The sequence below is a fragment of the Dipodomys merriami genome, unplaced genomic scaffold (genome assembly GCF_024711535.1).
Source record: "Dipodomys merriami isolate MVZ:Mamm:240054 unplaced genomic scaffold, mDipMer1.0.p SCAF_102, whole genome shotgun sequence".
NCBI lineage: Eukaryota > Metazoa > Chordata > Mammalia > Rodentia > Heteromyidae > Dipodomys > Dipodomys merriami.
In genome coordinates, this window is record NW_027202294.1 from 2,014,263 (window position 1) to 2,038,821 (window position 24,559).

Here is a 24,559-nt window from a genome sequence, read left to right on the forward strand (position 1 = left end):
ACACGTGTGCAGCTGGGTCCAACGTGTGGCTTAGGAGGCAGTGGGCGAGAGCCTGGACAGGACTGGGGTGGGGCATGTGAAGCAACCTGGGGTTCCCAATGCTCTCCCCCTCGTCTGGAGCGGGTCCTAGGTTGGCGGGAGAGCCCAGCCGGGACCTGGCGAAGAGGGGGTTGGCAACCTCTGGGACTCCGGGCCCTGAAAGACGAGGGAGGTGGGGGGGGGGGGAGGGAGGGATTAGCGTTGCTTGAGCTGCGCGCTGGGGCGGGAGGGGGAGTGGAGGAGGGACTGAGAGGCGGGCGGGCCTGGAGCGAGCGGGAGCCGCGCTGCCTTCACAGCTGAGCTGGGCCCAGCCTCTCCTTTGCCTCTTCTCCGTTCCAGCTCCGGACGAGCCGCGGTGAGTACTGACGTGGCTCTGAGTGGAGGCTGCACTGGGGTTGAGCAGGGCCCCCATTAAGCTTTAAGAATGCAGGTGGCCCCGCATTGCTACCAGAAGCCCCCATTACCCCTTTATGGTCCCTCCTGGGCTGGACAAGATCGGTCTTACACCTAGCGGGGAGGAAGGGAGGAGAGATGCTCCTCCCTAACCGTGGTGACCCGTTTAGGGAAAGGGAGGGTTTGTGTCCGTGTTTGAGTGTGTGAATGCATTTGTGAATTTGACTCTGTGATTATGTCTGTGTCTGATATACCTGTCTATGTGCATTGGAGGATGAGAACCCATGTGTATATTTGGGTACGTCTTTGTATGTTCCTGCTTGATGAGGTTGTGTGTGTAAAACAAGCATGTGCCTTTCCATTACACACATATTTGTTATGACTGAGTGTATGAGGGTGTGTCTTTGAGCAGTATGTGTACGTGTGTCTGAGTCTGTGTGTACTAGAGGGTGTTGCCTATGAATCTGTTTAGCTGTGCACCCATATGTGTGTGTGTGTGCCTGTGTGCATGCATGTGTGTGTACTCTTGTGGAGAATGTCTCTTTTCTACTCAGCATATGTGTATTGGGGGTAGGGGCCTCTGTTCAGGCCTCTCTCCTCCTCTCTACCCTGTGCCTCTCAGCTCTTCATTGTCCCCACATAACCCCTGTTCTTCCTCCCCTTCCAGGAGGACTGTTTCCCCTTCCTGAGTGAAGGACCCCCACAAGAGGGACAATAGGTGATCTAGGATTGAATGATTATGATTGGCTGACACTCTTGATCCAGATGTGGGGAATCAGCCTCCCCCACATCTGAAGTACATCCAAATTGCTCCAAAGATTCAGCTCACTGAACTTCTGAGCTGGCTTCCCCTCTCCTCTCAGAGCCCCAGGTAGTAGGAGAACCGGGGCCTCCCTGAGTGGACGACACTTTTTTCCTCATATCACATAGAAGTCGCTTCCAAGGCTAGGATCAATGATGCCGTATTTCAGGCAGGATTAGGTCCCTAGAACTCTTAGAGGCCCAGCTCCCTGGCAATTGACCCCCTGCTTCCCTTCCTTTTTTGCAGGCCTATCCGAAGAGCATGCAGCTCCCTCACTCCCCACCTGGCCTTGCCATCCCTGCCCCTCCAGCCTGACCCCCGGCCCCAGCATGGCCCAGGGTGCCATGCGCTTTTGTTCAGAAGGTGACTGTGCCATCTCCCCACCACGATGTCCCCGTCGCTGGCTCCCCGAAGGCCCAGTACCACAAAGTCCCCCAGCCAGCATGTATGGCAGCACAGGCTCTCTGCTACGACGAGTGGCAGGTCCTGGTCCCCGAGGCCGGGAACTGGGACGTGTGACAGCACCTTGTACACCTCTACGTGCCCCCCCCTCACCCCGCATTGCCCCCTCACCTTGGGCACCCTCTTCACCCACGGGGCAGCCTCCGCCAGGGGCCCGGAGCTCTGTAGTCATCTTTCGCTTTGTGGAGAAGGCCAGTGTGAAGCCACTGAATGGGCTACCTGCTCCTGGAGGTTTGAGTCGGAGCTGGGACCTAGGTGGAGTTTCTCCTCCCAGGCCTACCCCAGCACTCGGGCCTGGCTCCACCCGGAAGTTGCGGCTGGAAGCCTCCACGTCAGACCCACTCCCAGCGGGAGGAGGCTCTACCCGTCCTGGCAGCCGGGACCCCTTATGTGGGCCACCAGTCCCATCGCAGGTTGGGGCAGATGGCCTTTACTCCTCTCTCCCCAATGGGCTGGGGGGTCCCCCTGAGCACCTGGCTACATTATTCCGAGGACCTGCTCATGCTGGATTCCTGAACCAGGTAGGCAAGTTGCTTTGGGCTCCATTGGGCCTTTGGGCCTCCATGAAGGTGCAAGGCTTACCCTAGTGTCAGACTTGGGTTTCTTTCCTGATCACTCTGAGTCCATTAATATCCCAAATCTCTCTTTCCCTTTGTGTTTGTCTCTGAACCTCCATCTCGACCCCATATGTGCTTTTATTTATATTCCATATTCTTGTGTCCTTGTATATTTGGCTTTATTTCTGGGTGCCTGTACCTTTCTCTCCCTCCATGGCTCAGGGGGATACCTGGTCCTCCCCCCGGGAAGTCTCCTCTCACGCTCAGAGAATTGCTCGAGCCAAATGGGAATTCTTCTATGGCTCCTTGGACCCCCCCAGCTCAGGTAAGGCCTAGGATCTCGGCCAGGCAAAGAGGGCAGGGCCTTCCCCCAGAGCAGCTGAGGGCTGGTAGGGTGGCTTCCTTCAAATCTTGCCTCCATCTTTTCTGAATCCTGAGTCATCCAAAGCCCCTCTAGCCCTCAGTCTTCCCATCTGGACTGCAGAGAAGCTGGGCTGTGCCCTGCAGACAACTGGGTGGTAGAGGAGGGGGAGGGCAGGACATCAAGGGTCCACTTCCTCAGAGTAGAAAAGAAATTGGCTTCCTTCAGACCTCTCAAAGCTATGTGACAAGAACATGGTTTGAAATGAGCTCCATTGGCATCAGGATCAAGCAAAGGTTGTGTCAGGAGTGGTGGCTAGACAGTAAAAGAACTTCCTGCCAGTATGAGCAGTGGGGAGTTCCGCTTGCAAGATCAAGACAGTGGCCCAATATGGATAACCTTCCTGACCTGGATGCCTATGATTATTACAGGTGCTAAGCCCCCAGAGAAGGCCCCCCCATGTCCTCATGGGGTGGGCTCCGGGCAGGGCTCTGGGGTGGCTGTGGGGCGAGCAGCCAAGTACTCCGAAACGGATCTGGATACAGTGCCCCTGAGGTGCTACCGCGAGACTGACATTGATGAGGTGCTGGCTGAGCGAGAGGAGGCTGACTCTGCCATCGAGAGTCAGCCCAGTTCTGAGGGCCCTCCTGGCACTGCCCGTCCACTCGCCCTACGTCCCAGCCCATGCCCTGGCCCTCGTTCCAGCCTGGGCAGTGGCAGTGAGGATGAGGATGAGGCAGGAGGGGAAGAGGATGTGGATGACGAGGTGTTTGAGGCCTCAGAGGGGGCCGGGTAAGTGGGGACCTGGAAAGAAGAATGACTTCTCCTTCCCAGTAGCCCAGGGACAGAGCTGGGAGGGTCAGGAGTTCAGGATCAGGCTGGCTCATGCTGGTGATGTGACAGTATAGCAGGAGTTTCCAGACAGAGGACAGAGGCCTGGCAGAGCACTGGGAATGTGAGGGCATCAGCAAGATCCTATGAGGTGTGGGGCCAGCAAACCAGAACAAGCAGGGTTCTGGAAAATCAGGGGCCAGAGACTAGAAACCAGCCAGGGGACATGGGAGCATCAGTCCAGATCCTGGGACCCAGCAGGAGACTGGGGATTGTGGGGGCTTTCCTTTCTGTCTCACACCCCACTGCAGCTTGGAGCCTCATCTTTTCCTAAGATGTTGCTAGAAATAGAAATGGGATGGCAGAAGGGAAGCGGATCAGGGGAAAGGAGGAGAAAGGGAGATTAGCAGTGAGAAAGGGAGGGGGATTGGGTGCTGGCGATGGGTGGGGCTGGGAGGCAGCAGAGACATTGAATTTCTTGGGCTCTGCACCCAGTAGTTTTTTGTTTTTTTGTTTTCTTAGGATGCTTGAGCCATTGTGAAGGGGATGATGACCCCCCTTCATAGATGTAGAGAGAGAGTTCAAAGAAATCCTGTCCAACATCTGGCTCTGGGCCCCTGATCAGTTTTTTTTTTTTTCCCTGCCCCTATAGGCCAGAGAGCCAAATGCCTCACCCTCAGCCTCTCAAGTCGCCTGTGCCCTTTCTACCTGGGACCAGCCCCTCAGCTGATGGGCCCGACTCTTTCAGTTGTGTGTTTGAAGCCATCCTGGAGTCACACCGGGCCAAGGGCACCTCCTACACCAGCCTTGCTTCACTGGAGGCTCTGGCATCACCTGGCCCAACTCAGAGCCCCTTCTTCACCTTTGAGCTGCCTCCCCAACCCCCAGCTCCCCGACCCGACCCACCTGCCCCTGCCCCACTAGCCCCTCTTGAACCAGATTCTGGTACAAGCTCTGCTGCTGATGGTCCTTGGACACAGAGAGGGGAGGAGGAGGAAGCAAAGGCCAGAACCAAGCTGGCCTCAGGGAGGGAACCCCCTAGTCCCTGCCACTCAGAGGACAGCCTTGGGCTGGGGGCAGCACCCCTTGGCAGGTGAGTAATTCCTTTGGTGCTTTAGCTTCCACCGAGGATTAACTAATTAAGGGACAGATTGCTAGTATGAGGAAGTAGTTTATATTCCTGACCCCTGAGTGGGGGTGATTAACAGATGTCTAGTTTCCTATTTGGAGAATGATTTTCATTGGCCCCTTGCAGGTCCCCCCCCCCCCCCCGTGGGCTCAGACCCAGTGATTGGAGAAACTATGATTCAGTATTGAAGGATCTCCAGACAACATCCTCTTTCTCTCCTAGAGGGCTCTTTCTTCCCCAAGTGGAATTCCTCACCCTCATTCAGCTTGGAGGCTTTATACCAAAGATGCAGTCAGTGGTCCCTCCCATCACCTCCCTCCCATTCTTACCTCCCCCCCCCCCACCATTCAGGCATCTCTCATCCTGCTCCAGGAAAGTCCTTTTACAGCCTAACCTTTCTGCCTCCCCCCCCCCCCCCAGCTACACACTCAGTCACGGAAGCCATGGCAACCGAAGGGGGTGGCCAAGGAGACAGGGTTGCCTAGCAACCAGGAGTTTCCGGCCTCTGTCTCTGGGGTGACAGGTGGCTTTGCAAATAGAGCAGCTGGGGTAGGAAGGGAAGGGGGGAAAGAGAAAGGGGATAGAGGAGGCATACCCTGACCCCCAAACATCTTAACCCCAAGAACCTACTTTTTTGTGAGGAGGCTCAAAGAGAAGCTCCTCTTTCTAAAATGCAAGAGGAGGACAGACTTGGAAGCAGGAGGGTGCCCCTTCTGCTCTCAAATTTTTGCCTGACCCTTCACTCTTCCTCTGTGGCAGCCCATCCTACCCCACCTGTGCCCCTATTCTCAGAAACCGAAGACTTGTGAGGAAGGCCAGAATGAAGATGAGGAATCTATATCTAACAGCAAACTGCAGCCCCTTGGAGTTAGTTAGACTTGAGACAGGACTTCCACAGAGGGTAGTAATGATGGAGTTGGCTGGTGAAAAGAAGCTATCCCTAGAGAAAAGAATATGCACCCTTTCCTCCAGGTCCTGGTGGCTCAAGCCTGTAATCCTGGCTACTCAGGAGGCTGAGATCTAAGGGTTGCAAATCAAAACCAGACCAGGCAGGAAAGTCCACAAGACTCATATGTCCAATTAATCACCAGAAAACCAGAGGTGGCGCACACTATGGCTCAAAGTGGTAGAACTAGCCTTGAGCAAAAGAGGTCAGGGACAGCATCCAGGTCCTGAGTTCAAGCCCCATGACCGACAAAAAAAAAATGACTGACAGAGGGGGGGGGGATGAATATGCCCTTTCCATGTCCCTACCCCCTCTCTGTCTTCTGGGTTTGGAGGCAGAGGGATGGTGTGGATAACTCTGGAGGGCTCTGCTCAACCCTGAGCTGGTGTTCTACCCTGACAGTGAACCACCCCTGAGCCAGCTGGTGTCCGACTCAGACTCAGAGCTGGACAGCACTGAACGTCTGGCCCTGGGAAGCACAGATACCTTGTCCAATGGGCAGAAAGCAGATCTGGAAGCTGCTCAGCGCCTAGCCAAGAGGCTGTACCGACTAGACGGCTTCAGGAAGGCCGATGTGGCACGACACTTGGGCAAGAAGTAAAGCCACTGGGCTGGGGCTGAGATGGGGCAAGGGCATGCATCCTGGGGGCAGTGCCTCTCCACCTCCATCTAATACTCCTAGGGTCACTAGGGAGACCCCAGCTGGCACCTTGATACTTCCCCTTGAGACACTACCTATCTTTCTGCCCTGCCCACAGCAATGACTTCAGCAAGCTGGTAGCTGGAGAGTACCTCAAGTTCTTCATCTTCACAGGCATGACTTTGGACCAAGCTCTTAGGTGGGTGTTAAATATTCGGAGGGCAGTCCCCATTTATCCAGGCTTGGTGTGCAAGGAGCCCCTGTCCCTCCTCTAAGTTGTCCTGACACCCCCTTTCTCAAGTTGGCTGGGCATGGCAGAAAGCCAGGGCTACCTTGGATGGGGCTGACATCCTGTCTTCTCCCTCGCCAGGGTGTTTCTGAAGGAACTTGCCTTAATGGGTGAGACCCAGGAACGGGAGAGGGTGCTGGCCCACTTCTCCCAGCGATACTTCCAGTGCAATCCTGAAGCCCTGTCCTCCGAAGGTGCGCTGTCCCAGAAATCCACTGAGGCAGATGGGCTGGGCACTATACGTGTGCTTGGAACACATGTGTATGCAGGAGGGAATGAATACACGCCTACAGGCGTGTGAACATGCATGTGCCCAGACAGTGCCTAGGGGGCTGCATGTAGGTGGACCTATTACCTGTGTAGCAAAGGCTAGTGCTTGGGTGGCAGGAGTGTTTGCTTATAGTTATTCATGTGTGAAGGACAGTGCATGGCATCAGTGGGCCTTTGCTCTGGTCTGCACGTAAGGGTGTGAGGTCTCCTTGCTGGTGATTAGCAATTAGAGGCAAGTGCAGGTAGGGGCCAAGCCCTGTCAGGGAGGCAGAAAGGGGGAGAGGTTCTTGCTGAGGATCTTCTAGAAGAGGAAGGATGAGGAGGGTTCACTAACAGGATTCAGGTCTTCTCTTAGCTAAGTGGATCTAGGAGGGTCTTGAAAAGGGGCTGGTGATGAAGAGGGATGTTGGGAAAGAAGGCTGTGGGAAGTCACTGGTGGCCAAGGTTAACCAAGCCTTTTTCCTCTAGACGGCGCCCACACGCTGACCTGTGCCCTCATGCTACTCAACACAGATCTCCATGGCCATGTGAGTAGGGAGGCGGGCAGATGGGAGCCAGAAAACAGGCTCCTATACAGGCCCCTGGGAAGGCCCCCTCAAGCTCACAGGCCACTGTTTCCTTCCTTAGAACATTGGGAAGCGCATGACCTGCGGGGACTTCATTGGGAACCTGGAGGGCCTCAACGATGGCGGCGACTTCCCCAGGGAGCTGCTCAAGGTGTCGGGGGTGGGGGCTGGGGGTAGATGTCATTGGAGGGGAAGGGCTGTGGGGCTGGTCTGCAGCAGAGTTGCAGAACTGGAGGGAGGGGAGGGCTGGAGCAGGCAGGCCTGGCTCGGCTCGGCTCTGGCTCTCGTGACTCAGCCTTGGGACCGCCCCCTCGCCCAGCCCCCCACCAGGCTTTCTCGGACATGCGCACACGCACACGCACACACGCGTGCCGTCCGCTCGCGGCTGCGCGACGGGGGAGGGGAAACCAGCTCTGGGAAACGCGTGAGCAGGCGGCCCAGGACTCTGCATTTGATGCTTAGGGTTCCTTCTTCCAGTGGCTACTGAGCACCAAGGCGGGGATGGGGGCGGGTCAGGAGGAACAGGCACACATCTACCCCATTGTGTGTGGCTGCCAAGACCTTGAGGGACCCAGAGGTAGAGGGGTCCAAGAGGGGCAAAGGCTTTTCCAAGGTCTCCTAATAAGGGCGCAAAACTAGGCTGAATAACTGTTTCTATTTCCTTGGGGAGCAGGCTCTTGTACCCAAGTACCAGCACTTGAGTTAGGGAAGGGAACTTTGGATGAAGGTAGGAGAAGGGGGTGTCTTTGTCCTGTGGGTTCATTCCTCTCTCTCCCCGATGGGGTGACTTTTTAATCCAGGGAGGCCTGGACTCACTTGAAGAAGCTCCCATCTTTACATACATGTGATTGCACAGGATGTGTCCTAGGGTGACTGATCTTGAGGTTCCTGGGCTTATAAATTTGGGGATGCATCTGAATGGGGGCATCCACTGGGAGGTGAGGTGTCTGTGAGTTTGAGGTATATTTGTGTGTTGTGTATGTGTGGCAGGATACCTGAATCAAGGAATACGTGTGACTTGGGATGTTTGTGCTTTGTGCTATACATAGCTATACACACATACACACATATGATATATATCATATTTAGAAAGATATATATCATACTCCATATATTATATATAATGACATCTGTCTGTGATGTGGTGGTGTATGGTAAATTTGGAGGCGTACATCTTGATTTGACGTGCCTATAAGTTGGGGTAAATGTGAATTGATGCTCTTGGCTAGCTAAGTACGACTCTGAACTGGGGCGCTCAAGTGCGAGGCGGGATTCATACCTGGGCTTTGGGGTATCTGCGGGTGAGTTGATGAAGCGAGGGCTGTCCTACCATCCTCTCCGTTTACCCTCAGCCCCCAGACAAACCGAGCCTAGAGGGAGCTCCACGCTCTCCTGGCAGCCGGCTTTCGCCGCCCATGCTCCGCGCTCCTGGGGAGCCAAGCGCTCCCCCCCACCCCAGCCCCCACGCATGCGCCCCCGCTGGCCTCCGGGCCCCTCCTAGCGGCAGCGCCGAGGGCCCCCTGGCGCTTGGGCGCCTCCATTTTGCGCGGTCCCCGCCCCCAGCCCTCGCCCTCCCCTCCCAGTCAGCGCCCCCTCTCCCTTGCCGAGCGCTGGAGCCGCGCGCTCCTTGCGTCGGTGGGAGCCGGCCGCGCTCGGCCGGGCGCTCGCGCCGGCTGGCTGTCGGGGAGCTGTCCGCCGGCCGTCCGGGCGGCCCGGGGGCCGGGGGCGGGCGGGGGGACATGGCCGGGGGTCTCGGCGCGCCGGCCGGGCCAGCATGATCGGAGTCAACAGCATCCACAGCAGCGCCGGGCGGCTGCGCTCGCGCTCGCTGTGCTCCGTGCGCTACGGGCGCACCCACCGCGGTGCCGAGACCCTGTGCTACGGATGGCCGCAGCGCTCGCGCAGCCTCAAGCCCGTGCTCTACACCGACCTGGTGGTCAGCCGCCTGCAGAGCCGCAAGAAGAAAAAGGCGGTGAGGGCGTGGGAGCCGCGGCCCACGCCGGGCTTGGGGCGACCGATGGGGAGGCTAAGAAAGGTGCCAGGGGCGGCCGGAGCAGAGAAGAGCATTGATGGGGACAAATGTGCATGTGTGTGTGTGTGGGGGGGGGCCTCCAACAGAGACAGAGCTGTGGGCAGACAGAGGTAGGCATAGACTTTGCAAGGAGGGCCAAGGTGGGCCTCACCAACCTTGGGAATGAGGAGGGTTTTGTAGGTGGGAGTTGGGACATGGTTCTATCTGAGGGGGCTCTGGGCCTTCAAAGGAAGGAAGGTGTGCTGTAGGCAAAGGGGGCCTTGAGACTGGGCAAGGGATGAACTGGAAGGCTGGAGGGTTGCAGGTTGGATCTTGGGAGCCACTTCAGTGTCCTGTCCAGAGAGTTGGGGAGTGAGGGTCCAGGGGCTGATTGGTACTGAGTTTGGGCCAGGTGTGTGCTGGGTATCGCTTGCCAGCTTGTGCCCATCCTGTTCTGGGTGGAGGCTGTGGGATGCACCCACCCCGGATGCAGGGTATGAAGGCGTGGAAATGTCTGACTAGCTTAGGGCTAGGTATAGCTGTGGACCGTGTGGTGTGTTGGGGAGTAAAGGGGGGGCTGCGTCCCATCCTGGGGAAGGCACCGACGTCACCACTGCACCCAGCTCACACGCAGGCTGTGTCATAAGGCACACACAGCAAAACACGGCACATGCTGGGGACACACCCACTCACAGACAGGCTGGCAGAGGCGCCCCCACAGTTGGAGTCCTTGGCGTGGACCCATATTCCCGGCCACTCCCAAGAAGAGAATCCTTTTCATTGCTCCTGGAGGTCATTCTCTCCTCTACCACCCCAGAGCCCCCAAATGTCTCCCCTGTAAAGGGGAAGTAACTGGTTCAGGAGCCCACAGTTTGGGATGGGAAGGGACTGGAAGGGAAAACAACTGCTTCAGACTAACGTTTGCTCAGCAGCAACATGAAGTGTTCCTGTGGGCAGGGAGCTGGGGCCCTGGTATTTGGTTTGGTGATGCTGCCGGGTTGGTGGAAGGCTTATCCTGGGGTGGAGATCTATTGAGAGTGTGTTCTCTTTGCCAAGGAAGGAGTGAAGAGGGTAAATCCTTTAGGGTGGGGGGGGAGAGGGAGGGGAGGCAAAGGTCTGTTTCCTGTGGAAACAGCACATGGCTGGGGGAAGGAGTTTCCTGGGCTGCTCGTTCCCAATCTCCTAGAATTGTGCTTCTCTCACCGGGCTCCAAGCAGGAGAGCCCCTTAATAACAACAAAGATAATAATAGCAACTGCCAGCTACTATGCATCAGCCGTATGCAGGGCTCCCTGTGCAGGGTTCCCTGTGCTAACCACTTGCCCCCACATGTTGCTATGTTTGTTCTTCCCCATGGCTACCTGCCCAGTCATGCAGCTACTATTATGGCTGTGGTAGGGCTGCAGTCTTCATACTGCACATTCTAGAGCCTGTGTTTGTTGTCATTATACCCTGCTGACCCCTCCTCCTTCATTTTGTCTCCTCTTCCAAGTAGGTAGAGGGCTCTGAGCCCCGACATTGGGGGGACTTACTGCATCTTTCCCTAGTACTGACCCACAACCCTGTGATTTGTTCCTCCCCAGGCCTTATACAGCTCCATCAAGAATGAGAAGCTGCAGTGGGCCATGTAAGTCCTGGGGCCATGAGGTGGGGTTAGGTTGGGCCATGAGGAAGGGATTACCTGGGGAGGCCAAGAGTCCAGGGCTATGGGTACAGGGGAGAGAGTACATGGGAGAGAGAGGACTTAAGAGGTCGTGAGGCTGCTTCACTTCCTTTTTTGGAGATGCTTGTCTGGACTTGGGGGTCTGGCTTGTCTCTGGCTGGGTTGTTATTCTAAGCTGGATTGGAACAAAAGAGGGGTACTGAGCCATAGAAGGAGGTCCCCTGGCACCCTGAGGGAAAGCAGATGTTTCTGGAAGTATAGCCCTACCCAGTAGCATGGGAGACTCCTTCTCAAGTCTGAGGGAGTCCAGATATCAGAGAACAAGGAGCTATGTCCCTTCTGGGTAGAACCAGAGACTCAGTCTTGGAAGAGCCCAGCCTGAGGCAGGAAGTCTAGTTTTGGCCTTGGGCCCCTAGTCTGACAGTTGAGCCCTCCCTTAAACATCAGTAAGTGGCTTGTATTTGCTCTTTCTACTGTGTCAGGTCACTGCTGAGTTTAGCTAAATGTTCACAGCTGTGAGACCTTGGAGTCGGAATGTGCTCAGGATTAGGGTAGAGGGGAGGCTTTCAGGAGACTGAGACAGGCAAACCTTAATGGAGGGGAAGCATTTGGGGGGAGGAAATAAGTTGGTATTTGTGAGACAAGGAAATGGATAAAGTGAGTATGGAATGGGGAAATGGAGGCAGGCCTTGCAGGAATGGCTTATAGTGGTATTGGGGAGATGTGACGTTGGCAGAGCAGTAGAAGCTACTGCAGGTTCTCTGACAAGGAAGTGACCAGACAGAATCTCACGTTTTTCTTATTTGACAGAGCTTGTTGACCAGGATGTTGGGGAGCAGGGGGTGGGGTGGGGTGGGGGTACATGAGGAAGCTGTTTCTTCCTTTTGTCACCATTTAGCCAACCATCTATGAGCAAAGTCTAGTGCTAGGTGTGGTTAAGACATAACTGAGTCAGACATGTGGGTCCTAGTGAAGGATGTGAGAGTCAGTGTGAGAAGTGGAGAGAATGGAGAATGTTCCATATGAGAAGGCCCAGCTGTGGCCCTTTCCTGGGAGCAATAATCAGCCTTAAGGACTACTACCTTGACATGGCAGAGCACTCCTTAGCAAATCCCAAGCCCTGGGGGGGAGGGGGGGAGCAGAAATCAGGGCCCATGGGCTTTGTGGCTCCATGGCCAGCCACCTGAGGTAATCACACCTGCAGAGACGAGGAGGAGCTGAGGCGCTCTCTATCTGAGTTGGCTGACCCCAACCCCAAGGTCATCAAGAGGGTCAGTGGGGGCAGCGGCAGCGGCTCCAGCCCTTTCCTGGACCTGACCCCCGAGCCTGGGGCCGCCGTCTACAAGCACGGAACCCTGGTGCGAAAGGTGCACGCAGACCCTGACTGCAGGAAGAGTATGTGGCCGGGTGTGGGGGTTGGGGTGGTGGTGGATGGGTGTGGGCCTGCCCTAGGCCTCCGTGACCTGCTTTACTTCCTGCAGCGCCTCGGGGCAAGAGGGGCTGGAAGAGCTTCCACGGGATTCTCAAGGGCATGATCCTCTACCTCCAGAAGGTGTGAGGGGAGGGGGAGGGCAGACTTAGGGATTGGGGTCTTTATTGGCTTGGGAGAGGGAAACTGGTGTCCAGGATTGGACCAGGCTGGGGCTGGGGCAAGACAAGATTGGCACCCCTGCAGGAGGAGTACCAGCCTGGGAAGGCTCTTTCTGAGGTGGAGCTGAAGAATGCCATCAGCATCCACCACGCCCTGGCCACCCGCGCCAGCGACTACAGCAAGAGACCACATGTCTTCTACCTGCGCACAGCTGACTGGCGGGTCTTCCTCTTCCAGGCTCCGTAAGTGCCAGACCATGCACCCCAACTCCCACCTTCCTCGATGGCCTCCTTCCTTCTCATGCCATGTGCTAAGCATGGACTGGGCATTCCTGGACAGGAGCCCCAGGCCCAGGATCTTAGGCGCTGTGCTGTCTCTCTAGGAGCCTGGAGCAGATGCAGTCCTGGATCACTCGCATTAATGTGGTGGCCGCCATGTTCTCTGCACCTCCCTTCCCAGCTGCTGTTAGTTCCCAAAAGAAGTTCAGCCGCCCTCTGCTACCCAGCGCTGCCACCCGCCTCTCCCAGGTAGCCACAGCCCCCCCGGGTCACAGTGACAGTGGGTTAGAGTGGGGCAGGCCCAGGCCGCTGTACTCTAGGCTGTGTATTGTTAGGTACCTGTCTAGTACATCCCTGTACTGGCCAGCCGAGGCTGAAATCAGTCCCAGAGCGGCATGCCAAGCCGGAAAACCCTGACATGGTGCTTTGCTTGTTCAAAGGGGCACCTTGTCAAAATCTGCATGAAGAGCTGAGTGTTGGTAGCTTATGCCTGTAATCCTAGCTACTTAGGAGGCTGAGATCTGAGGATCATGCTTTGAAGCCAGCTTGGGCAGAAAAGTCTGAGAGATTCTGTCTTCAACTGACTAGGAAAATGCTGGATTGGGGGCTGGGAAGGTGGCTCAGTGGTAGAGCGCTTGCCTTGCATGCTCAAAGCCCTGGGTTCGATTCCTCAGCACCACATAAGCCAAAAGAAAAAAGCCGGAAGTGGCGCTGTGGCTCAAGTGGTAGAGCGCTAGTCTTGAGCTGAAGAGCTGAGGGACAGCCCCCAGGCCCAGAGTTCAGGACCCATGACCGGACCCAAAACAAAACAAAACAAAACAAAACAAAAAAAAGAAAATGCTGGATAGGAAGCATGGTGCAAGTGGTAGAGCACTAGTCTTGAGTGAAAAAGCTGAGTAAGAGTGCAAGGCCTTGAGTTTAAGCCTTTATACCAGCACAAAACAAACTGCAGATACTACACAGACTGTGCAGACTAGTGACACTGATCAGGCTCCTATGGCTGCTAGGAGGAGCAGGTTCGGACCCATGAGGCCAAGTTGAAGGCCATGGCAAATGAGTTGCGTGAGCACAGAGCCACCCTGCTGGGGAAGAAGGCCCGAGGCAAGGAGGCTGACGAACAGCGGCAGAAGGAGGCCTACCTGGAGTTTGAGGTAAGGACATTCTCCCTGCCTGGCACCTTAGTGTCCCCCAGAAGGCCCAGCCCTAGGAATGTGACCAGCTGGGTGACCTTGGGTAGGTTTTTTGAGCTTTAGGTTTGTCTTCTGGGGAACGAAGCTAAGATTCCACACCTATTAGGTAAGAAGTGACATGCATGTCAAATGATCCATGCCCCTAGGTCCTGAGAGCCTGTCTAGAGCCTATCTGTGAGGTGGGGGGGGGGGGGGCCAGGGAGGAGAGCAGGCTCTTATGGCCTTTGGCCTTCTTCTCAGAAATCCCGCTATGGCACCTACGCGGCGCTGCTCCGGGTCAAACTGAAGGCAGCCAGTGAAGAGCTGGATGCCATAGAGGCAGCCCTGGCCCAGGCTGGAAGCACGGAGGATGGACTCCCCCTGCCTCACTCCAGTCCCTCTCTGCGGCCCAACCTACCTAGCCAGCCCCGGGTCTCTCGGTCCAGCTCAGAGGCCCGATCGGGCAGCGCAAGGAGAAAACCCTGAGCAGGGAGTGGAAGCTCAGGTGGCAGTGCCCGCGGTGGCACCTGCATGATGACATGGCCCTGCCTGGCTCGGGCCACCCACAAGGGCCTTCTGGCCCAGGGCCCGACCGCGCCGGACGCGGTGTCCGGGGCAGGGCAGGGCTGGCCAAGGGCCGCAGGAGCCTAGGCTAAGGGCCTCTCCGAGACCCCCTTTTTGTGATAATGTTTTGCACTTTTTGGTACAGGGTGGGTGGGGGTGGGAGGGGCCAGGGCCCCTGAACTTTTGATGTGGTTTTTCTTTCTTTCTTTTTCTTTCTTTTCTTTCTTTCTTTTTTTTTTTGTGGGGGAGGCCTGATGACATTTCTGCTTTTTGCTGAGACCACCCACCCTGACACCAGCAACCCCTCTGTTCTGGTGCCTGCCAGGAATGGGGGCTGAGCTGGTTTCCCTCCTTCTCCCCAAGGGCTCCCCCTTCTGTTTCCAGAAGTGGAGAAAGGGCGTCCGTGTTGAGACCCCATCCACAGGCTTGAGCGGCGCAGCCTGCTTGCCTCCCTCCATGGGCCCTGCCCCTTGTACAGCCTCCACCCTCATTAAAACTGCTCTGAATTGCCAGCTGGGCCTCCTTCTGTACTCTCAGCTTGGGGCCAGCACCGGAAGCTGCTTCCAGAGACAGGAGTCCTATCAGAGGAGTCATATTAAAAATGGCTGCCAGCAGTTGGGAAAAGAATCCTCCACTTCCCATGAGAATCCTTTATTCACCTCAGCTGAGGTGTAGACATGAGGTGTTAAATAAGATTGGGACTAAATGAAGATGCTGTACAGAGGGGTCCGGGAAGAGGGGTGGAGGGTGGGCAGCAGTTCAGTGCACCTGAGGCTGGGGGTGCCCATGAGAAAGCCCTCCTGGAGGCTCAGGGGGGGGACCCAGCTTCTCTGCCTCGTCCTCCTTCACTGACTGGCTCTCATAGGCACTGTCTTCCTTCACTTCTGCTAGGGCGACACAGGGGAAAAGAGCTGGAGAGTGAAGGCCCCAGGCCTCCCATCCCAGGCCCAAATCCACCTTCCAGGTCTTCCCCTTTACCTGTTGTACTGGGCAGCTTGTCTTGGGACTCAGGACCTTTCAGCAGCTTCACTCCCTCATCTAGACCCATATCAGATAGGGCGTCCAGCAGACCTGCTAGGTCCCCACCAGCCAGCTGAAAAGGAAGAGGCAGGAGGTCTGAGTGAAGCTTAGGGTGTAGGGTTGGGAGCCCTGGAGCCAAGAACACAGGAAAGGCAGGGAAGGTAGCTGGGGGCTTGGTAAGGTACAGGCCAGCCCCACCTTATAACTGCGCAGGAGGCTGCCACTGGGTGAGGCCGTCTTCCGGTATGTGTCCACCACACTGCGAAGCCCCAGCCGCTCTGCCAGCTCTGCCCAGCTGCCCTGGGCTTCTGGCCCATCTAGTAGCTGCTCCAGGTTCTGCAGAGTTGCATCCCCGAGTGACAGCTCTGACTCTGAGGGGAAACAGACATGTCAGTTCTTTGAGGTGAGCAGAAACACAGATACCAGGATACTACTTTTCTCCCTGGTAACCTGACAGACAAGACAGATGGTCATGGGCAACAAAAGGAAACTAAGGGTGGAGAAAAGGGAGCCTCTACCCTCTGAAGGCGGGTAAGGAAGCATCTAGGATCTAGAAATACCTCACCTTTTGGGCTGGGTGGGGCCAGTGGGGGCTCCATGGTGTTCTGAGCAGCATTTAGTAGCAAAGTCTTCACCTGGGGGGGGACAGCTTTGACTACCTCCTCATCCTTAAGCCCACACTCTGTTCCCCAATCTCAAGCCCAGGAGGTACCCGGTGCCCTAGTGCAGCTACTGCCAGGCTGGCCTCCTCACCTTGGTGCTGTGAGTGAGATCAAGAGGTGTGTGACCCCGGAAGCTGTTTTGGGTGTCACTCTCAGGCCCTTCAGAGTCTGAGTCACTCCCAGAGGTAGGGGGTGAGGGAATTGGGCACAGGGGCTCCTCATTCTCAGCGTGGATGTCAGCACCTAGGAGATATGCAGTCATTAAGAAGGGACAGTGGGGGACCATAGGAAGGGCTGCAAGGTAGGGGAACTGGGTGACACCCTTTTCATCCCCTGGCCTCTAAGGGTAACTGACCAGCCTTTAGAAGGAGGCGTGTGAGGGTTGGGGATCCCAGTCCAGCTGCCAGGTGGAGGGGTGTGTTTCCAGCAAAAGTCCGGGCGTTCACGTTGGCATGAAGCTGTGGAATGCCAAGAGAGTGGGTAACCCAGCATGGTCCAATGAGCCAGCCCTACACACACTCCTCTTCCCTCTAGGTCCCCCCTAGCCCCAAGCCACCCCTTCGATAATCTTCATTCTCACCTTGGTGACCAGATAGGTGACCAACCCCAGCTCCTCCATCTCTGTTGCTAGATGCAGGGCTGTCCGCCCCCCCTGCCTCTCTGCAGCCTCTACTTCAGCCCCATTATCCACCAGCAGATCCAGGCACTCAGGGCTTCTGGCCCGAACTGCCAGGTGTATTGGGTACAGTCCTACGGGAAACAGTGTATCCAGTCTGCAGCTATGACACCAAAGTAGCCCCTGAGCAGCCTGACCAGTCAACCTTGATGCTGCTTCTCTACTCACCAGATGCCCTCCCTGCTCCCCACCCCTGGCCCAGAAGAGGTAGGGAACTTACCTTCAAAATCAGGCATGTGCAACATTTTGGGGACAGTAGGAGCCCCGCTGCACAGCAGTGCACGTAACAGGTCTGGGGCCCCAGCGCCTGCCCGCAGTGCCAGGTGCACCGCTGAGTCTCCGTGCCGATCCAGCAGTGCTGGGTCTGCACCCACCTGCAACAGGAAGCTCACCACCTTTGTCTGCCCAGTGATCACTGCCAGGTGCAGGGGCGTCTGGGGAAGAAGACAGGCTGAGCCAGGCTCACACAGCTTAGGATACCTCCCAGTCCATCTCCCCTCACAGCAGCTGCCCCTCACCTGGTGCAGGTGGTTGGTGATGTTGACCATGCCCAGGTGCTGGGCATGGTAGATGACATGGACTATCTGCTCAAAGACGTTGGTCTGCCCATGGATGATGGCCAGATGCAGTGGCCTGGAGGGTGGGGAGTGAGATTCTAGCCTACTAAGTCCAGGCACTCGGCATCCTCGGCCCTCAGAATCCCACTGTCTCATAGGCTCCCTCACTGGAGCCTGCTGAACCTGGATCATCACTGTACCTGAACTTAATCTTTCCTGCACCTTTTTTGGGAGTAGTTACGATTGTTCTGCCCTCTGTCACGGTTTGGAGAGATTAGGTACCATGAACAGAACTAGAACATAGCAAGGTCTGACTTTAAGACCTGGTTTATTCAACTCCAGGGTCCGGCTCTTTGCTGGTCCCTCCCCTGCCCCAACCCCCTGCCTCTGGACTCCAGCCTCCCCTCCGCTCCCCGCCCCCCCCCCCCCCATTCGTGCCGCTTACGTGTCTCCGTTCTCATCCTGCGCCGCCAGGAGGTGGCGCTGTCCTGCCAGCAGCGCGCGCGCATCGGCGGTGATGCCGTAGTCCAGCAGGGCGCGGGCGCTGCGCTGCGTCAGGCCAAACAGGCGCGCGTTGTACTCGCGGGCTGGGGACGACACACAGTGTGGGTGCCCTATAGGCCCTGGCCCCGTGTCTCCCCCGCACTCGGGAGTCCATACCTTGCTGCAGCGCGTCGGGAGCCTCAGGTTCCCCTTGCGGGGTGCCGGCCTCGGCCGCTTCCTCACCGGCATCCCCGCTGGGCGCCCCCACCGCCATCTGCGCCCCGCCCCCGCCGCCCGGGTAGCAGCCCATTGGGGCTGCGCCGGACTGGTAGGGGCTGTAGGCCAAGGAGGAGGGGAAAAAGCCAAGGCTGCCACCTGTGGGTACAGACCAGGCTGTAGGGAGCAAGGCATTAGCCAGGACTCTCCCAGATTTCTCCTCTCCCATACTTCTCTTCCCGTCTCGGGGTCACCAGCACCCCCTCACCTCCTCCGGCTCCTCCATAACCTCCAGCCGAGCCCCCAGAGCCTCCGCCCATGTGGGAACCACCGCCGAAGGGCTGGGAGAAGGTGGGCAAGACCTTTCTCCGCTTCCGCTGCACCTCCTCCTTGTCTGGGTGAAGAGGGAATTAAACCCACCATCATCCACGGATCATGCCTGAGTTTCTTTTCCCTCCAAATCCTCAAATCAGCTCCCTGGGCGCCTCCAGTCCCTCCTTGCCCCCTCCAACCCATCGGCGGTCCTCAAGTCCCTTCCAGCTCCACCTTCCACCAGAGGGTAATAGGTGAATTGCTTGGAGTCTGAGACATCTCCCCCACGCTTGCGTTTCAGTTGTAGGAACACGGTTACAGGCCGATCAATCTTCATCTTGTGATAGGGAGGTGTGCGGAACACAATGGCATACTGGGGGGTGGAGAGAGACACAGTGTCAGTAAGGCCTTTGCCTTTCTGCCCCACCTCAGTCTCACCCCTGGTCCTCAAATACCTGTTTATGAACATCTGTGGGAGAGAAGTCCCCAAAGGCCTGCCATCCATTCTCATCATCCTCATAGAACCGAACTTCTATGTCATCTGCAGGGAAAAGTGAAGTTTAGCCACTGGCTCCTGGTGGGATCTCCAGGTCCACTGGTCCCGGAGCTTACTTACCTTGACACTCAATCTTAGACGTCTCTGTCCTTACTGCCCAGTCTGGGCTCTAGCCTCACCTTTCTGCACCTTGTCACAAAGCAGGTAAACTTCATCTCCACCCCGGACAGAGCCTGCTGTCTTGTCCATTCGGGAAATCTTCAGGTTTGAAGCCCCTGGAGATTCTGGGGGGTGGGGGGTGAGAAATGAGTTAGCTGAGATGATACAGTGCCAGGGATATACTGATGGAGCTGGGCCTTTGGGGCCATTCATTCTTTTAGTAACCTCAGGAATTACTTATATTGTTTACCAAAGGCAGAAGCCACACTCAGATCTGTTCAAGACCACTCAGCTCACACATGGAAAGGTCAGATTCAAACCCAGATCGATGTGACTATACAGCTTGAAGGTGTCCCACGTTCTTTCCCTCCTCCTCATCCCTGGCACCCTGGCCAGTCAGGATACTCACTGCTGTCATGGATGGGCTGGGAGATAACGGGCTTCAGGGGCAGGGAGAAGGAGCCATCGCTGGCCCGAAGAAAAGCAGAGAAGCGCAGACGCACAATACTCAGATCCATGACTTTCTTTAGCTCTTTGGCTTCCTGTTCTAGTTCCCGCCTCTCAGCCTCTGGGTAGTGAACACATGTGTGACCCCCATTGGCTCCCCCTCTTCCATTGCTCTTACCATGAGCACCACTCATTTTGCCTGCCCCTATACCTGTAAGGCCCTGGGGCCTGGAGCGGAGTCGTTGCCTTTGAAGTTTTTGTATCATAATCTCCATCATGTTCTTCTTGGTCACATGCAGGACACCCAGGTTATTAAATCTGAGGAGGAGAAGGAGTCAGGGACATTGGCCTGTGATGTTTTTGTCTTCTGAGGCAGCAACCCCACTGGCAGGCTCAACCTAACCCCTGTTCTACAAGGAAGCTGCTGTAGTTTATACTTGGGCCCTTAGGTTTTGGGACAAGAATATCCTCTCCCTTTTATCAGATGCTAAGTACGCAGGTGGTCTGGGCCTAAGACTTGGCAGTTAATGCGGGCTATCAGTGGGGGCCAGGGTTAGATGATACCTACTGGGCAGTCATGTCCTTAGGCCCCACAGACACGGCGCAGACCCCTAGATCCGAGCATTGTTTGCCCACCAGGCTGTGGGCATGAGCGCGAGGTGGGTCACTGTGTGTTACGAGGTCCACTTCAATCTTGGCTAGTCCCTCGTAGTTACATATCTGAGAGGCGCAGCGATCTATCAGGCACATCCCTGGACATACTGTCCCTAAGCCTACCCTCCAGCACTGTCCCTGCTCACCTTGACGGTGGGATAGGTCTTCCGGCCCTTTTCACTGGAGGCCCCTGGAAGGCCTCCGTGGGAGGGGCCTTCACATCCATATCGAAATCGGAAGCCTCGCTGAAGATTAGATGGCACAGTGACATTGTGATCAGGAGAGACCACCCTAAGCAGACAGTCTTGACCAGCAGCGATGACAGTGACCAGTACTCTTTGCCTTAGAACCCCCTCCCTGCCACACATGCACTATGATCGGCAGCATACACGCATCAGATCCACAAACACCACCTTAGACCCAGCTATAACTATCCTACATGTTCCTAAAGCCATTCCCATACCATCCTTTTGCTCACTTACCTGTTTAGGCTGTTCCACAATCACTAGGTAGGGGACATCAGCTGGGGACAAAAAGGGTCTTCCTGAGTCAGGCTCTGAGCTCACTTCCCAGAGAAGGAAGGCGGGTGCATGCTTACTTCCCTCTTCCAAGGGGAGGTCAGTGGACTCACCTGCCTCTGGGGCTGGATCCTTGGCTTCCACAATGGAAGGACTGAATTTGAAGTCATATTCAGGGATGCCACCCAGAGCCTGGTTTGGAGACAGGGAGGAGGTGGCAGCTCATTCTGAGCACTCCGGAGCCCTTCACCTCCCAGTGCCAAGTCCTCAGTAGTCACTCCTCCTCAGGCCCACTGGAAAGCTCCCTTCAGAATCAGTTTGCAGACAGACAGACCCACAGGCAGGCTGATAAACATACAGGAACAAGTAAGCAGAGGAGGCTCCAGTGGACAAGCAGACAGACACAGGGGGCGCGGGCCACCTTCAGGGCTAGTGCAAGTGACTCACTGGGTTGTAGCAACTGTCCATGACTCTGGGCTAGACCCGGTTCTCTGCTGTCTTCGGCCCCTAGTTCGCCTTCCCAGAGTTACATGCGCCAGCCTAAAGTGAAGGGGAGTGGTGAGAGGAGCGAGAACAGATAGGGGTGTGAAGGAGAGGGGGGGGGTCCCGGATTTTGGGGAGGGTCCGATCTCTTCCCGCTGCCCGTCTGGGTGTGGCGAGTAAGATCCGGTGGAGGCCGAGATCCGGAGCTGGGCTGGGCCGGGGAAGGGGCAGAAAGTTAGAGCAGCTTAGGAAAGTCCCGAAAATACCAGGGGGAGGCGGGGCCAGAGGGGGCGGGCCTGGAAATGACGCCTTGGCCCCGCCCCGGAGCAGGAGGGGCGGGAGACGCCCGCCGGCTTGTGGCCTCTGGCTGAGGCTCTCCGGGCCGAGAAGCTGTGAGAATGTGGGAAGCCCCGGGGAGGGAGAGGGAGGGGGTTGAGCCCCGTCCTCCCCCCAGGCAGGTGCTGCGGACACGAGGGTCTTTTACTGTAAGCCAGGTCCCCACTCGTCCCCCTCTCTCCCAACCCACCTAGGAGCAACCCTGGGATTTTCTGCCAGGAGGGAGGCCCCGGCTGATTCACCCGGGGGCTTTTAGGGGGGCATTCCTGCCGTCGGGCAGCCTCCTTTTCGAATGGTCTGTAGGCGGGGGCCCTTCCCAGCGGGCCCCTGGGGTTCTGGGCCGCGGGAAGGGGGTCGGAATCTCCGTGGGGATAGATAGGCTCTTCTTTCCCTCCCGGAACATCTTAGCTGCCCACCTTCGCACGCTGCACCTGCCCGGTCTGCCTCGGCGCCGCGCCGACCTCTGCACGCCCCAGTCCCACAGCCGGGTGTAACTCGTGTGTCTGTGTGCGTCCATCACGAGTGTGTTTCGGCTCTGGTGCCCGCATGTGTGCATGGTGTCCACCTGCGTGTGTGCAATGTCCCTGAGCTGCTCGGTGCGGGCACCTGCCAGAGCACACCGGCTGGGTGAGGACAGGTAAGCATTTCTTGGAGTTCGTGCGTGGAAGGTGTGTGTGTCCAGGCACTGGTGTGCAGATGCGCACGCCCGTCTGCCCATGTGTGGTGCGCGTCCGGCCGGGGCCCGCGGCGCCCTCGCCAGAGCGGGTGTATGTCTGAACGACGTGTACTAACATGTCTGCTTCGTGTGCGCTTTCTGTGCGTCAGCGGCTCTCCGGCCCCAGGGGTCAGTCACCTCAAGCCCCTTCCTTCTCCCTGCTCCGTCTTTTGGCCACCCGGCGGTCTGGACCCGGCCACTCACCGTGGCGGCGGCTCTGGTTCCGGCTCCTCTCCCGACCCGACCCTCCTCGAATGTCCTGCCGCTCTCGCCAACCGGGAAAGCCCCTTGTTGGCCCCCAGGAGGGGGGAATTCCCGTGACGTTTCTGTCCGTCACGCCCCGTGTTCCTCTTCATTGGCTGAAAGTTTAACTCCAGGACGCGAATAGCCAATCAGAAGAGACGCAGGCACGCCCCCTCAGAGGAGAAAGGTTCACGGAGGGCGGAAGCTGGTAGGAAGTTCTACTCAGTGCGGGCCCCGGGCGGCTGGGCCTCGGCGGCAGGACCGGTGGGAGGGCGGCCGCAGACCCAGTGCCTCTCCCAGCGGAGAATCTGGACTCCGGTCTCTTCATCCCACCCTGCTTGTCCTAGATGGCGGGGAGCGCCCGCTGCCATTCGGTTTCGCATGGTCTACCACTTGGCTGCCTCTGAAGCCGGGGAACCCCAAGGGGAAGACAGCGGGCCCCAAAAGGGCCCCCTGCTGGGAAGAGTTAAGGGAAGAGGAAGGAAGTTGATCTTGCGGTCAGCCCCAGGTCGCCACCTGGCGGCCTCTCTGGAGCCACAAAGAAACGCTGTACAGACTCCTAGGATTTCCCTTCTTGCTTTGGCACTGGGTCTGTTAGTCTCAAAGCTTCAGGAAAAGACGGCTGGTTCTAAAACTTAACTGTAAGCGGAAGGTTCAGAGTGCACCAGGTTTTCAGACTGACATGGGTTCAGGAGCTCTGGGTTGAGAAAGAGTAGGAAAGTGTTTACCTGGGAGACTTACTCATCCATCCGAGACAGCTGGAGTATTAGAATATTAGAATTTTGGGGCTGGGATGGTGGCTCAGTGGTAGAGCGCTTGCCTTGCATGGGTTTGATTCCTCAGCACCACATAAGAAAAAAGAAAAAAGCCGGAAGTGGCACTGTGGCTCAAGTGGTAGAGCGCTAGCCTTGAGCTGAAGAGCTGAGGGACAGCGCCCAGGCCCGGATTTCAGGCTCTACAACCGGACCCCAAAAAAAAATAGAATATTAGAATTTTAAAGGTATCCGGCTGGGGGCGTGGTTCAAGTGGTGGAGTGCCTGCCTAGCAAACAGGAGTCTGAGTTCTCTTTCTCTTTGTCTTTTTTTTTCTTTTTGTCGGTTGTGGAGTCTGAACTCTGGGCCTGGGCGCTGTCCCTCAGCTCTTCAGCTCAAGGCTTGAGCCACAGCACCACTTCCAGGAGTCTGAATTCAAACATCAGTACCTGGGGGAAGTGGGGGAATGTCCAAAGTCTAAATAGCTCAAACTTCTACCACGCAAACAGTGTAGAAATAGAAATTTGCCTTTTGGCTGGGGACATAGCTCAGTGGAGAGTGTGTGCTTTGCATGTTTGAGGCCATTCGTTTCTTCCAGAGAACCCAAAATCCGAAAATGAAAATAGCACCTGAATTGCCTCATATTTCCACCTTCCTCTTGAGCATGCTTTTTAGTGGCAACAAGGTCAGGAGAGAAACTCACCAGCCTTTGATAGGTGTCTGGATCTCTCTGGCTGTTAGTTTTCCTTCTTTTTTCTCAGCCATGGGGCTTGAATTCTGGGGCCTAGGTGCTGTCCCTGAGTCTCCTTGTGCTCAAGGTTAGTGCTCTACAACTTGAGCCACAGTGCCACTTCTGGCTTTTTCTTTTTTCTTTTTGTTTGGGTCCGGTCATGGGGCCTGAACTCTGGGCCTGGGCGCTGTCCCTCAGCTCAAGGCTAGCACTCTACCACTTGAGCCACAGCGCCACTTCCGGCTTTTTTCTTTTTTTTATGTGGTGCTGAGGAATTGAACCCAGGGCCTCGAGCATGCAAAGCAAGTGCTCTACCACTGAGCCACCTTCCCAGCCCACTTCTGGCTTTTTCTAAGTAGTTTATTCGAGATGAGTCTCACTGACTTTTCTGCCTGGCTGACTTTGAACTGAGATCCTCAGATCTCAGACTTGTAAGTAGCTAGGATTACAGGCATGTACCACTGGTGTCTAACTTAAGAAATCTTTTTATTAGGGGCTGGGAAGGTGGCTCAGTGGTAGAATGCTTGCCTTGAATGCACG

At 56.5% G+C, this 24,559-nt stretch overlaps 2 protein-coding genes across 6 annotated transcripts; one reads left to right on the top strand and one right to left on the bottom strand.

The window, feature by feature from the left end:
- The first annotated feature begins 287 nt into the window (after positions 1-287).
- Positions 288-15,070, top strand: Psd (pleckstrin and Sec7 domain containing). The gene is made up of 17 exons (XM_069994644.1): positions 288-394; positions 1,481-2,217; positions 2,476-2,578; positions 3,046-3,406; positions 4,098-4,538; positions 5,923-6,117; positions 6,279-6,359; positions 6,531-6,643; positions 7,188-7,246; positions 7,347-7,436; positions 10,879-10,922; positions 12,163-12,353; positions 12,440-12,510; positions 12,634-12,791; positions 12,932-13,076; positions 13,835-13,978; positions 14,258-15,070. Exons 2-17 carry the CDS (start codon positions 1,564-1,566, stop codon positions 14,480-14,482), a joined length of 3,075 nt encoding a protein of 1,024 aa, XP_069850745.1. The 5' UTR covers positions 288-394; positions 1,481-1,563; the 3' UTR covers positions 14,483-15,070.
- A 125-nt stretch (positions 15,071-15,195) lies between these two features.
- Positions 15,196-22,585, bottom strand: Nfkb2 (nuclear factor kappa B subunit 2). Of its 5 annotated transcripts, none has more exons than XM_069994684.1 (23): positions 22,499-22,585; positions 21,208-21,300; positions 20,874-20,952; positions 20,725-20,765; positions 20,389-20,487; positions 20,157-20,308; positions 19,800-19,906; positions 19,551-19,709; positions 19,162-19,266; positions 18,942-19,027; positions 18,721-18,859; positions 18,443-18,568; positions 18,136-18,333; positions 17,921-18,062; positions 17,437-17,551; positions 17,139-17,352; positions 16,823-16,992; positions 16,598-16,700; positions 16,334-16,485; positions 16,146-16,215; positions 15,779-15,951; positions 15,539-15,653; positions 15,196-15,444 (listed from the first exon to the last, which is right to left on the bottom strand). In XM_069994684.1, the coding sequence occupies exons 2-23, from the start codon at positions 21,226-21,228 to the stop codon at positions 15,320-15,322; spliced, it is 2,691 nt and encodes an 896-aa protein (XP_069850785.1). In that variant the 5' UTR covers positions 21,229-21,300; positions 22,499-22,585; the 3' UTR covers positions 15,196-15,319. The 5 variants fall into 5 exon arrangements, with proteins under 5 accessions (XP_069850785.1, XP_069850759.1, XP_069850776.1 ...); XM_069994658.1 differs by having other exon boundaries at positions 15,196-15,447; XM_069994675.1 differs by lacking the exon at positions 22,499-22,585 and adding an exon at positions 22,433-22,450 and having other exon boundaries at positions 15,196-15,447.
- Between the last annotated feature and the right edge of the window lie 1,974 nt (positions 22,586-24,559).